The 14,817-nt window shown below is 41.9% G+C and overlaps 1 protein-coding gene across 7 annotated transcripts in view; it reads left to right on the forward strand.

The window, feature by feature from the left end:
- usp32 (ubiquitin specific peptidase 32) overlaps nucleotides 1-12,245 on the forward strand; it is a 60,176-nt gene extending 47,931 nt beyond the window's left edge. For 2 of the 7 annotated variants that reach the window (XM_054794170.1, XM_054794172.1), the window contains 10 exons: nucleotides 531-642; nucleotides 796-992; nucleotides 1,101-1,285; nucleotides 3,547-3,633; nucleotides 3,942-4,062; nucleotides 5,297-5,488; nucleotides 5,776-5,917; nucleotides 7,645-8,030; nucleotides 8,275-8,367; nucleotides 9,291-11,677. In XM_054794170.1, coding sequence (XP_054650145.1) covers nucleotides 531-642; nucleotides 796-992; nucleotides 1,101-1,285; nucleotides 3,547-3,633; nucleotides 3,942-4,062; nucleotides 5,297-5,488; nucleotides 5,776-5,917; nucleotides 7,645-8,030; nucleotides 8,275-8,367; nucleotides 9,291-9,464 — 1,689 coding nt within the window. In that variant the 3' untranslated portion in view covers nucleotides 9,465-11,677. Of the gene's footprint in view, nucleotides 1-530; nucleotides 643-795; nucleotides 993-1,100; nucleotides 1,286-3,546; nucleotides 3,634-3,941; nucleotides 4,063-5,296; nucleotides 5,489-5,775; nucleotides 5,918-7,644; nucleotides 8,031-8,274; nucleotides 8,368-9,290; nucleotides 11,678-11,827 lie in introns of those variants that run through there. The other 5 variants (XR_008573145.1, XR_008573143.1, XR_008573147.1 and 2 more) reach the window with 5 other exon arrangements.
- Nucleotides 12,246-14,817: the final 2,572 nt, after the last annotated feature.

Consider the following 14,817-nt stretch of genomic DNA (forward strand, 5'->3'; position numbering starts at 1 on the left):
AGCAACACACATAGCATGAGTCTTATTTATGTCTTAAATGTCTTATTTTCTCATATGTCTACTCTATTGGGTAATAGGAGTATGAAGGCAACTATAGGGGTGTTATTTCATGTGTAGAGTGTGCTAATATTGTTAAAAAGCGTATTTAGGAGGTTGTAAACAGATTTTCTATGCTATAAAAACTAAAATAAATAAGGATTCCTACTTTGCGGAAATGAGACAAACATAAACACATGAAATAAACGAGGGATTGGGATGGATAGTGTTAGTTGGCGATTTTCAACTGAATGTGACTGGCTGAGTCTTGTGTGCTGCTTACAACGTCCGGGCAGACAGTATTACAGTATTCATCTTGATTACGTGAAATGCCTCTCTCCCTAATGCCACAAATTGTTTATTGCCTTTTTGTATATTATTGTTGGTTAGTGTAATTGTGATGTGATTAGTAGTGCTATTTAGAGGTGGAGTAAGTGTTTGTGAGGCCCAGTTCTCAGAAGGACCATCTGATGTCTACAATGTTCTCCTTTCAGAATTTTCCACAGGATCACCAAAAGGTCCGTCTGACTGTGAGCACCTTCTTGTGTGCCTTTGAGATCCCGGTGCCAGGCTCGCCAACATCACTAAGCAATCCCAAACTGGCAGGTGAGCCTGGCCAACTGGAACCTCTGGGTTAGAATCCGTCGTGTATTAGTCGGGGTGTAATGGTACACTGTACTGTAGAAAAGAATTGGATTATAAATACAAGGACTGTGACATACCTACCAGTAATATGTTTTTTTTTTAATTTATCATTAGAATTCAGTACTGTAGCCAACGGCTCAGCATCTACGGGTCACCTAGACATGGAGCCTAGTTTGACGTGCAGTGAAGGAGCGGTTACTGTGGTCAGCAATCCAGAACCAACCCTGGTCAATGGGTTCACTAACGGACACAACGCAGCAGTGCATGAAAGTCCTGTCACTGGTTACATCATTGCCATGCACAGAAAGATGGTGAGAACCATAACACTGCAAGTCGCACATTTATTCATTACTACTCCTTGCCAGCATTTCTCAATGTAGCTCAGCATACACGATCATTTAAAGCTCTTTCTTTCTCAGATGCGGACGGAGCTTTACTTCTTATCATCCCAGAAGAACCGGCCGAGTCTGTTTGGCATGCCACTGATTGTTCCCTGCACCGTCCACACGACCAAGAAGAACCTGTACGATGCTGTGTGGATGCAAGTGTCCCGACTGGTCAGCCCATTGCCCCCGCAGGATTCTAGCAACCATGCCCAGGACTGGTAAGCTTCTTCAATGCTGTCAGAGGAAAAATGTCACAGCATCTCCACATCTGTGTGTCACATTTATTGAGCATTGGGGTGCAGGACGGAACAAAGCAGCACTTTATGTTCTATTTGGTGGGTTTTATTAAGAGAATAGAGACCAAATATTCATAGAATAATGTCAAAATTTTAAGAGGAAAAATAGCATAAAGTTGAAATGTAGAAAAAAAAGTCTGGCTATGAGAAACAAATCAAAGGATAAAGTTGCAATTTTGGGAAAATTGGGTTGGGAAAAAGTTATGATACGATAATAAAGGCAAAATATTATAAGAATAAAAGTGTAATGTAAGGAGAAAAGGTTCATATTAATAATATGCTTTGTCATTGATAACACATAGCTGAGATGCAGGCTGTTTTTAAAAAATACAAAAAACGTCTTTGCATATCTACCAGGGGTGTTAACGTTCACATTGTACGTCATCAGAAGTTGTGGTTTACTGTGCAAGACTTGGATAAAGGTACGATGTAGGCAAAAGTTCGAGGAAGAACTTCTGATTTTTAAAAAGTGTCTGTGAAGTGGCTCACGGCAATGTCGCTCCTTGCAACAGACGTTGTAACGAGTCCTCCATGAACTGCCATAGGCAAAATTCTTGCCCTCTTTCTTCTCCTACACTGAATGATTTTGGTTGAGAAAATATTGACTCTTGTTGGACAAAATTGTTGACATTGCCACAAATGCGGTAAGGAGCGCACACTATTGATGTGCAGATACTGAAATATTGATACTTGTGATACTAGCTCTTCATGCTCTAAAGTTAATTCTCAAATCAAAATACTGATACTTTGGGTACTTCAGATATATGATTTGTTTTTTTTCTGATGTATACAGTGTTCCTTCGTTTATCGCCGAGGATAGTTTCTCAAAATAGCCCGCAATAAGTGAAATCTGCAAAGTAGGCAACTTTATTATTTTACAATTATTAGCTGTAAAGCCCCTCACCATACACTTTATAGTACACTTTTCCCAGACAGGCATTAACATTTTCTCACATTTCTCTCTTGTTTAAACACTCGCTAAGTTCAAACCTTAATTTGAATTTTAATGAACAACCTACGAGGTCGGACACAAGAAATTAAGTGACTGTGTATTTCACTCCTCTGACCGTGCCTCTTCCTCCCTTTCGCCACTCCACTGAAGCGTTTTTGTATCCTTGTTAAATCATTTTGTTGCTGTCCTATTTTCCTCGTCGTCCTCCTTGAACCGAAGATTCATTCATTCAATGTCCACAAGTCGAACTTTTTGTGCGATGTGCAGAACATTTCATCAACATTGTGGGTTGTGTCGGGGACAAAATCTGCAAACATACAGAGTTCAGAGTCACTGCAAACTGTTTGCCACCAAACACACAACAGGAAACAACGGCAGTGCTGCACTAAATAGATTGACAATGGTCTACAGCCAATCAGGACACAGAAGACAATGGGCGGGTTCTCCCTTAGCCAGTAAGGATGCCGAATACAATGCTCGGGTTCTGCCTAAGCCGCATCAGGACGCAGAACACAATGCACGTTCATGCACACAGTTTTACACATTTTATGTGCCACAAACATGGCACATAAAATAGAAAAACATTTAACATCATAATCGTATTGATGATCAGTATCGGAATTGGCAGCATAAAACCCTAGCGGAGCATCCCTATTGGAAACACATTTGTCCAGAAAATAGCAACATATGTTGTTTACCCAATATAGTATGTCAAAAACAGGAGCACCACACGGAGGTGGGACACAGCACGGCCGTGTGTTGTTTAAATTACCTCTGAAATGACGACGCTCTTCTCTTTAAGCCGTAAAATTCAGAGGTCTTGCAACCTTGTCTCAGTACGGTCCATCGCCTTTCTCTTTTGTGCGGTCGGTGTGTTTATGTTGTGTTTGTTACGTTGTGTGTCTCTCTGGCAACACCAACTCTGACATAAACAAACCCTGTTGCCCTAAAAATGGTGCCCGCGGCCCACAATGCATTGCGCAATCACGCACTTGCACTGATCTAAGGCAGTGGCGTAAACAAAATGCACGCCATATTGGACGCTAACCAAGCAGGCAAACTCAAACCAAGGAAAAATTATGGATGTTAACCAAAAAATGTGCTAACCGGGGCGGACGTTAACCAAGGTACCACTGTATTCTTATGCTCAAGAAGGTTCCTGAGTGTTTGTAAGCCAACTTTGTCAGAAGGACTTGGTGATTGAGGATGATGGCTTTCCTCTCATCTGCAGTGACGACAGCTTGGGCTACCAGTACCCATTCACTTTGCGGGTTGTGGACAAAGACGGTACCTCATGTGCCTTGTGCCCTTGGTATAGGTAAGACATCAAGTATTTCATATGTCCACAACAGGGGTGTATCGCTACGTACATCGCATTCATTTCACAATTTGGTTCATTTTGGGTGCAGTGAGTATACAAAATACAAAATAATACAAAACCTTTTTTAACTTTTGTATAAAGTGATTTTTAAAATGAAACACTGCAAACTCAATGATTGTTGTACCCCACTGGACCCAATGGAAGAGTCCCATGACTACATGTACATCTCTCGTACACAATTGGAAATAGAAAGCTTGCAAGGATCATTAGTATTCATTTAGTCATGTTTATTTGCGTTTCTTCAGGTTCTGTAGAGGCTGCATCGTTGTGTGTACAGAAGACAGAGCCTCCATAGGGAACGCTTACATTTCTGTGGACTGGGATCCCACTGCCCTGCACCTACGCTACCAGACCTCACAGGAGAGAGTGAGACACACCTTTTGGGATAGTATATACAGTAGAACTCCAGTCATGATGGATTGATCTAAAACGTGCTTTCTGACATTGTGTGGGTGCTGAGCACTTCAGTCACTAAAATGCAAATATTTTCAAATGAATACATACAGCGTAGCCGACTGTAATGTGATCGCTCCTCTACCCTTACGTTTATAGCACGCATTTGTGTGTGTTTGTGTGTGCGCTCGTGCGTGCGTGCGTGCGTGCGTGCGTGCGTGCGTGCGTGCGTGCGTGCGTGCGTGTGTGTGTGTGTGTCTGTTGGGCAGGATTGTTCTGATGACTGATGCACGTCTTGCATCTTGCAGTCGCTCCTATACAGTTACATTTCCCAAACATTCTCACAGAAAGAAATAGAAGGACTCCAAAATAATCCACAAAGTGAAAATAAACACGTGTTATATAATGAATACGATTGCTCCTCCTCATGAGATACAGAGATCAGATGATAAATTGTAAAGGTGAGCATATAGAGACAGAAGTGACGTGCTGTCATGTTAATAAGATCGATAAAATACTATACTAAATACTAAATATTAGAGATGCATGATAGCTTTTTTCAAACCGATAACTTTCTGCTTCTCAAGGACGATATGATACCGATAACCGACTTTTATATGTACTTTTTTAAATTTAGATTTTACTATCGTCTATGCACACCTGCAGGAGAAAAAAGGAGCGCTTGATTTTCTTACCTGCACAGTACGGATAATGTTGCCTCACTGGAACGTTTTTTTTTTTTTAATGGCCAGTTATCAGAACTATTTCTTTAATATTATTGGATTAATCGGTATGACATCATAATTCTAAACTGAAGTTTAGATTTCTAAGCAGAAATTAGTTTGCAGCTCATTTTTTTTCCCACGGGAAGTGGATATCACATTCATGGCGTACGTACTAACTTTTTCAAGTGTCACTGAACAATTTTGCTCTCTTGTTGTCATGATACTAATTACTGTATGTCTTGTCCTCAAAACACTATTTGTGTGTGGTGGTTTAATGAACATAGTGTGTCAGGCCTTACGATGGTGATATTACCACAGGGGTTTCCTATCTCACCAGATGATTTTGAGTAGTCCACAATGGGTCAAGGAATATTTGCTTCAACTCTTAGTATTTTTTTTATTATAACTGTTCAATTCACACTTTATTACTTTATATAATGACAAATGAGCACAAAATAGCAACCAAGCGGGTCTTCCTGCAGATTGTGGTGGAACACTGCAGCGTGGAGCTGTCACGCCGGAGCCAGACCGAGCCCATCAGTCTGGAAAGCTGTCTGAAGGCCTTCACCAGTGAGGAAGAGCTGGGGGAAGATGAGCTCTATTATTGCTCCAAGTGCAAGACCCATCGACTGGCCACAAAGAAGCTGGACCTCTGGAGGCTTCCACCGATACTGGTCAGTGGGGCTTTTATTCCTTTATCTTTTCTACACTTTGCTCCACAAGTATTTGAACAATATGTTATTTTGGCGTCACAACAAGGAATTGAAATCAAAGTGTAGACTTTCAGCTTGAATTGAATAGGTTTGGTAAAGGAAACCTATCTGTCTTGTTGAGTGTGAACACGCTCCATTTTGACAACAAGCAACATGTATACTAAAACCAAAGTTCAAATATTGTTGGAACCCAAAAGTGTGGCATGAAAACAGAGTCCTGACCCTGAGTGTTATGTTATCCACTTCAGATTGTCCACCTGAAGCGCTTCCACTTTGTCAATGGTCGTTGGATCAAATCCCAAAAGATTGTTAAGTTCCCAAGGGAGGAGTTTGACCCCAGCACCTTCTTGGTTCCCAGAGACCTTGACCAGTGCTTCCTACATTCACACCGTAAGTACTTGCTGAAGGTAGAGAGCATGTACTCTATCACACCTCTCTCACCTCCCCGTCTGTTCTACACGCTACCATGTTTGCACTCTTATCACATCAGTGTTTCCCCCAGCTTTACAGCCGTGCACACACACACACACACCTTAGCCACTCCTCGACAGTTACCGTACATTTTACAAACTTTCATAATACAGTAATCCCTCCTTTATGGTGGCTGATTGGTTCCACACCCAACCGAGATTAGTGAATTTCCGCCTAGTAGGATTACTTCTTCATAAATTTAGTATTTTCTGAATGCGCTTTTTAACATTAGACATTAGAGCCCTCTAGACATGAAATAACACCCCTATAGTCATCTTTACACTCCTTTTACCCAATATAGTAGACATAATAAGAGAAAATAAAACATTTATAACAGTTTAGCTTGTAGGGGAGCAGAATGGGTGGCGGACAGGAAGTGACATTTGGCCGAAACAGTAGCCATTAAAATTATTATTGTGATTATTATTATGTTGTTATTAGAGATGCACAATATCTTTTTTTTATCTTCTCTTTAGTTTGTGCACACCTGGAGGTAAGAAGGATTGGAGCAAATTAGGATTTGACCAACTGTACCTGTTGATTTGTCCTAATAAAATATCATAACACTACTACCACCACATCACTACTATCAGGAGAACCAGAGTGTAGAGCGGAGTGAGCAACCTGCTGTGGCCCAGCCAAGTGCACTATATTCGGAGACATGCTCCGAGCAGCCGGTGTGACGCCACGGAGGTCTCTGGCAAACTTTTTGCACTTTTCAAACACCGCGACGCTGGTGTTTCATTTGGCTGATAAGGTTTTTTGTGTGCTCGATGGGTTTTTTTCCGCTCATTGTGGAGCATTTGGTAGCACGCAAAACATCTTCCTGGGAAAGTGAATGCTTGTTTACAAGTGAGCTCAGGGGATGTTACGACAGGTCGTTAACGTCACAGGCAGCAGAAAAAATAAGCGCTTAATCTGCTCACCCGCACAGTATGGGTAATCTTGCCTCATTGGAGTGTTTTTTTAAATTATTGGTTATCTGAGCTATTTTTAATGTTATCGGATTCATCAATATGACATCATAATCCCCTCATATCGCACCCCTAGTTATTATGAGCTGCAATAAAAGGCTGTTCTCCTGGCGATCACGTCTGGTGCCTGTCTCACCAAACAATTACTAACACCTAGCGCCCAATATAGAATACTACATTCACAAGTTGAATGGTGGTCTTTCAGTTCATTTAGCCATTTTTGTGCTTGAACATGCTTCATTTGGGCAAAAAATACATACAATTTGCTTAAATATGCATTTTTTGTTGACTGTCGTCAACCACGAAACAGTGATCATTTATTAATTAATTAATTTGGGGAAAAACCATGATAATGGGTTGTGAGTGAGGGAGTGACGTGTGAACCGCAATGTAGCGAGGGACTATACATCATCTTTGCTGGCAAGACGCTTCCATCTTGTGGCTGTCTCTCTGTAAGATGTCCGACCAGCGGTATGAGCTACAGTGGCCAATTTTTGCAAAATTATGCAGCTTTTGTCTGAGACAGTCAAGCTGGTACAGTGTCAAACAGGCATCATTTAAGGACAATAAGTCACCCATACATACTAACATCAACTTTTTTTTGTTTTAATATCATGCTACTTGGAACCATGAATATTTCAAAAAGTTTTTGTCCCTTTTGTTTCCCAACAGCTTCTCCTGCCCTGAGCAGAGAGTCGCCATCTTCCCTGAGCAGGAGCAGCAGCCCCTCGACCAGCCCCAAGGCTATCAGCGCAAGCCACAAGCTATGTCAACATCTGCCCCAGCTGAGCAGCAGACACGGCCTCTCAGATAGCAATGAGTGCCTGCAGGAAGCTGCTGAGGCTGAGCCACAGGACCAGAGACTACAGGATGGGGCTTCCAGAAGTACACCTGCAAGAGAGGAGCCGGAACAGCCGCTTGTAGCATACGATTCCACTAGGCACACTGATGTGATCAGGATAAACGGCTTAACCACAGACTGCAGCACAGACAGCCCTTTGATGCCCTGCAAAGAAAGCAAGTGTTTGGACTCCATCTACAACCTCTATGCAATATCAGTAAGTACTCATCATCAATCACTTTCAAGAAATATAAGTCATTATTGAAACCACATATATTTGCAGAAATGTGAGGGGTGTACTCACTTTGATGAAGTACTGTGTATTAAATAGCAAGTACTTTTATTAAATAGCATTGCTTCATTTTTCCATTTTCCATTGTTGCTTGTTTAATGTGCCATAAAGTGTTATTTGGTGTTCCTTGTACTGGTTTGTCTTCTGAAACATCTTCTTACCTCCACAGTGCCATTCAGGAATTATGGGTGGAGGCCACTATGTAACCTACGCCAAAAACCCCAATGGGAAATGGTACTGTTACAATGATAGCAGCTGTAAGGTACGTGGCACACTAACAGTAACTTCAATCACTCTGCATAATTAACCCATTATATATACAGTATATTATTTATATATATATATAAATATATGGGCTAATATATGGGGGGCGGCAAGACGTATGAGTGTCACAGGTGCAGACTGTCCAGGAGGAAAGAACGACCTCCAAGAATACATCAAGGTGGCCTCCAAGGATGACCTGCTAAGTGAATGCCTCAGACAAGGGAAGCTCAGTACGGGCTGTCATGGAAAGACACACCCATGCATGGCATGTACCAACCACAAATGAAGATGACATTGGGAAAAGATAGCAGTTGCTGCAAAAGGCTGCGTGCTAATCAGGGCAGCACAAGAACAGGCCCTAAACACAAGACCAATAGACGACAGGGTCTACCACACAAGACAAGACCACAGGCTTGGACCGGAGCTCCCACAATCAAGATGGCAGACACCACACATAGACTCTAAACGATAACAGTGACATGGATTACCAAGCAGTCTAGCATAGTGGTGGTGGATAAACATCAGAAGACAGAGGTGGTGACAGATGTAGTAATCCCCAACCTTAGCAACATCCACAAGAAGGAACAGGCGGTGAACCCCCAGCTGGGTGGATGACTCCAGCAGATGCCACGAACAACATCTAACATCTCCATCCAGAAGAGCAATACCAGAACCACCACCCGAGAATCGATGGTCTACTGGATGGAGTGAGGTGTCAATCAGAAGGTTTTGGTAGGCAGGCGACGCTAATGCATCCATGCTAAGGACATTTACAGTGAATAATACAGTACAAAGTGCGGAAAACATGCATGTGTGCCGTGTGAAGCAGTGGTCCGTGTGTGGCAACAACAGGGGGGTAAAAATGAAACATGATCAGGACAGCAAACATGATTTCAAACGCTCATCTTGTTTCTTTTCCAGGAAGTGCATTCCGCAGAGATCGACGCCGACTCGGCCTACATCCTCTTCTACGAGCAACAGGAAGTCAATTATTCCCAGTTCCTGCCAAGGACTGACGGCAAGAAGATGGCCGACACCAGTAGCATGGATGAGGACTTTGAGTCGGACTACAAGAAATACTGTGTCCTCCAATGATGCAGTACATCTTCAACGAGCAAGTACCCTTCCTCTCCACAAGCACCAGTCCTTACCTTGAGGGATTCTACCTGACTGGAAGGATGCAAAGCAAACTTTTAAAGACAATAACGCCTGAGTGACAGCACTGGACTGATTGCGCACTTTGCCAAGTCCCCACCCCCACGCCCCCTTGTACATTTCCTACCCTAATTTATGGAAACCCTCTTTCAGGCGTTGCCTGAGGAGCCAAGTGTGAATTTCATCTCAACCGGAGACCAGAAAAGGAGAACAGAAAACAAACTTCCAAGAGAGCCCGACAGGTAAATGTCCTTTTTTTTTTTTTTTTTTTTTTTTTTTTACTGCCGAGTCATCAAAGAAGAACACATGGCTTCAGTCTTATCTCCACTAGATCTACACACATTACACTAGATCCCTAGATCCTCGCTATTCTATTCAATGTCTATTTTGACACCTTAACACAAACCAACAGAGTTCATCAAACCAAACGCCTCCCTCACTCACGGTGCAACAAAAATAACACGCAATGTAATGGTGTGGAAATAAATGCTTACATGCTAATACACATGCACAACATTACTATTTTATGCAAGTATATAGCCCGCAACGCATGCTGGCTAACTTCCTGTTGGAGAGGTGTGCTGATGGGCTTCCTAACATACCTTGCGGGTTACAAATGGGTGCACAACGGCATTGTTTTGCATGTATGGTAGTGTGGACGTGGCTGCTGTGACACCCACATGGGTTCCAGTACATTATGTGTTCCACGTTATTTTGGTTGCACCGAGAGTGAGGTCGGCGTTTGCCGTCAATTATGGAGATTGTAAGCACAAAATGACAGGTGTTCCCAACAAATAAAAACATAATGTTGTCTGCAAAGGCATGAATATGCGGGGATCATATGCTATACAGTGTACTTTTCACTCTACATAGAGATACACATAAATACTATACAGTGTACAATATCACTCTACACAGAGAGTAGAAATACACATAAATACTATACGGTGTACTTTATCACTCTACATAGAGAGTATAAATGCACATGGATACTATCCGGTGTACTTTGTTGCTCTATGCAGAGAGCACGTGCATTTTATTATTTTTTATTTATGAATCCCAGAATGTAAATCAAGTGTGCAGTCTGTTGTATATTTTAGTTGAACACTGCAAGGAGTGAGGGGACGCAAACGCGTGTACTCTTCAACTGTGAGTATTGTTGGGGGTGGTGCCTCGCTCAAGGTCACACACTATCTCTCCAATTCCAACCACAAAACCCTTTGGTTCCAAAACCCAAGTCCTTCCGTTTGAGCAGGGGTTAAAAAAAAATGTCCATCCACATCAGTGTAGTAAAAAAAAAAAAAAGTCCGCATAAAAAACACATTCACCACCTGTCATCTTCATTCATCAGAAGCCTCAGCTCATCAATATAGTGATACATGATATGTCAAATCATCAATATAGTCATATACTGTATTTATTACATGTACAGTATATGTCAAATCGTGTACATGGATCCCAGGAAACAACAAGAATGTTTTTTTTAATGGTGTGTGTTAGTAAGTAAGTCTAGCACTACATGAGATAAAACCAGTGTGTGGACAAAACACAGAAAAATATGCATTTTTTTTTAGCTCCACTGGTGTAGATGGAGGTGATTTTTAACAGCGGACTGGGAAAATGTGATTATTGTAGTATATATGGTGTTTGTGTGGACACTGTGTGAGTCCCAGCCCTCCATGGCTGGATCAGAGACCCTGGTGGCGTTTCATAAAAGTTATATTGATGCATTTTGTTGCAGCAAGGACACCATGATGCAAGCAGTGTCATAAAAACAAGATTTGAATGACTTTGTTGGAGACATCAATCATCCTGATGGGGGTGATCGTGTACATAAAATGTTTCTTATATTGAAATCATTCTTAACAATGCATCATTTCAATCCATACGTCTGAAGCTTCCCTTTCTTTTCAACCTAAAGTCTTTCCTCTAGGTTTACAGCTGTAAGGGGTGGGGCATTGACGCAAACACGCACAAGGGGCGCATTGAGCAAACTAACCCCACACAAACTGTGCACGTGGATTAATACAACTTGAAATAAGTACGTAAGTGTGTCATCAATTAAATACAATGGGAATGACATACAGTACATAAATGTGTTATTAAATGTGCCATTAACTCATGAAATAAATAAATACACCTTTAAATAATGACTTATATGTGTTAATTAAACACAGTTAGAATGAATGAAATACATAAATATGTCAATATGTTAAAAATACCAGTTCAATTAATGGAACAATGTATGTATTTAGTATATTATTTCACTGTTTAACGAACTGTTAAATGGACCTGTGTTGCAGCGCTTCATGAATTGATTTTATCTGTCAAAGTGAGCCATCAAAGTCAAGTGGGCGAATCTCGTCAAACGATTGCTTTGGCCTGATGCCTGGAAGTCTTCCAGAACATGGCGGCTAAGGAGGATATGCCCCAACTTGTCTGCTTAGACATTGCGGGACCCGCTGACCCACAGCATGTAGACGTTAAAGTAGAAGACTTTTTTTTTTATTTATTTTAAACTTTCTGGTGAAGATATTGAGCGTAGAATAACTGGAAATATAGAAGTTCTCCACTGTTTTCAGTGAGAAAAGTAGCTATTGGCTGTCCTAGATGTCGCTAGATGATGTCATGTAATTTGCATATTATTTGCATAATGATGTAAAATAGTGTAAGAAAAAAGCATAACCTCATAGGAGAGTCAAAAAAAAAAGTAAAAACACCTTAAATACATTTTGAACTACAAATAAACTTGTTTCTTGCTTTATTCATTTAAAATTGGCCATCATTTCATCAAAATGAAATATCTTTAATATTTTGTCTCCCATCACACGTTGGCTATTGAGAACTTTTTTAAATTAGCACAATTGGACACCGAATAACAGATTATGCTGTGTTTATTCTTTTGTGCTGTGTTGATTCTATGGCTCACTGCTAGTGCACGTGTGTGACAAGGTAGCCTTAGCACAAAACTCAGGTCACCACTGGAGGTACCATGCAGGAAATACTACACACAAAACAACAATAAAAGCCAGAAAGCAGGGGTTCAGGTCGGGGTAAGAAGCCGGGCTGAGCAGCTGAAGCTGGATGTGCCATGTGGCAACTGGTGACTGCTGCCATGCTTAAAAGGACCAGGTGAGTAAAGGGTTGCAGGTGGGACCAGGTGGCTCCGCCTCAGCAGCACGGAGTGCAATGCAACCAAAAGGCAGGCAGGCGGCAGCAGAGCGTCAGACACGGAAATAACAGCGCACATTAACATGACTGGTTGGTGAGTAGCACACTCTTCATGCAAATCTATGTAATACAGTAAGCTTATCAATTATTACATTTACCCAAAGAATTGTAAGCTAATACACTTCATTTTACAAATAAAGAGTAGCAATAGACTTAACACTAAAATATTAACACACCCTCCTCTTTTATCCAGGTTTACTGAAGATTAACAGTTTAGATCTCGCTGTGCAATGGGCGCCACACACGGGAGGCGACACATGACTGCGATAGGCGAAACTCATTGCCAACGCGTAGCAAACCAAGCACACTACACTCGTGAGCGACGTTTTCACGTCCAGAGCGAATTGTACGAGTGTCCCACGGGTTTGATTGGCTGTCAGATGTGGAAGGAATTTGGGGGAAAAGCAACCGGTGTCGATCGAGTACTCTTGCTAGTCCATCCATCCATTTTCTATACCGCTTGGGGCATGCTGGAGACTATCCCAGCTGACTTAGGGCGACAGGCGGGGTACACCCTGTACTGGTCGCCAGCCAATCGCAGAGCACATATAGACAAACAATCATTCACACTCACATTCATACCTATAGACTGCACCACCGTGCAGCCCGGATCTTGCTAGTATTGAAGATAAACTAACATAAATGTCAGTGTAAAATGAATGTAAACTTAACCGATATGTTCACTATGGCACAGACGAGTTCCCATGCCGCTTTTTCTTTATATATACTTTTTTTTAGAAATGTCAACTCGCTCAAGGAAATCTGACACGGCAAGTATAGCGCACGGATTAGCATCCTGTCCGCTCATTGGTCGATCTGTGAAACTCCTGCTGATTGGTCTTCTTTTGGGCTACAGCGGTGAAAAGTTGAAAAAAGTTCAACTTTCTGGGATCACGTCACAAGCCAACGCGTGCACGATGACACGCATGCAGAACAATACGTGCTTTCACTTTTGAGCCCCCAAATACAAGAAAACTCCCCAATGAAGCTAGATTTCTCGCTGTCACTTTTGAGAAAATATGTTGTCAAGGGGGGTTGTGGATCGAGCCACAAAATCGCCAAGTTGGCAAAACTGGGCATTTGAGTCACTGATTAGAGATGCGCAAGTATTGAACGAGTCGTTCAAAACTCGTGAGTATTTCACTGTATCGACACTCAAGGGTACTCATCTGTTGTGAACTCGTTCACTTACTCCTGACTCCTTACTCCAAAATTAAGAAAAGGAAATCAGGCAACACGTCAGGGCGTGATTAAATGCGGGACAAGTCAGGTGAGGCAATTGAAGTTTATCTGCATGCGCTCTGGGATGGGTGATTCATTGAGTACCCGATTCACGCATTTCCCGTGCATACGCTGTGTGACAGGTGAATCGAGCACCCGATTCACTACTTGTTCACATGTGCGAGTTTCTGCACATACGCTTTGTGACTGATGATTCGAGTGAATCAAGTACCCGATTCATCGAGTTTCTCATATCACCAACTGCAGTTCTGGAGCACCAAGCTGTTTCTCTACACCGGCTTGTCCAAATGACCAATCAACCCCTGTGAAAGACATTGCATGGGAAAAAAAAAGTGCATATCCGTATGCACCATATGCTCACATACTTCTCTCACTTTCAAGTTCAATCAGTCAAAAGAATAAGGATTTAGTATGCTGGAGGATACACAAAAGCACATGTGTGATTGTATTTTTGTTCTTTTTTTCCATGCTAGTCTGTCATTACCCTCCAATACTTTAGAAACTCGCCATCTCCTGTTGTGGTTGCTAGCAATCTAGCTAACCGTGTGAACTGCTCACCAACTACCAACAAACAACAGAGAAACAGAAGATGCCAACCATGCGACACCGAATGCTACACGCCTGCAAGTCCTCTCCCAAAAAGCTGGACCCCTGGACATGCCGATATATATATACTGCTCAAAAAAATTAGAGGAACACTTCCAAAACACATCAGATCTAAACTGGGGGGAAAATGATCTTGAATATCTTTCCTGACAATAATTGGGTGATGTATTAGTAACAAAATGTCCCAGAGGTGTTCTATTGGGTTTAGGTCAGG

This window comes from Dunckerocampus dactyliophorus, chromosome 12, assembly GCF_027744805.1.
Source record: "Dunckerocampus dactyliophorus isolate RoL2022-P2 chromosome 12, RoL_Ddac_1.1, whole genome shotgun sequence".
Classification (NCBI taxonomy): domain Eukaryota; kingdom Metazoa; phylum Chordata; class Actinopteri; order Syngnathiformes; family Syngnathidae; genus Dunckerocampus; species Dunckerocampus dactyliophorus.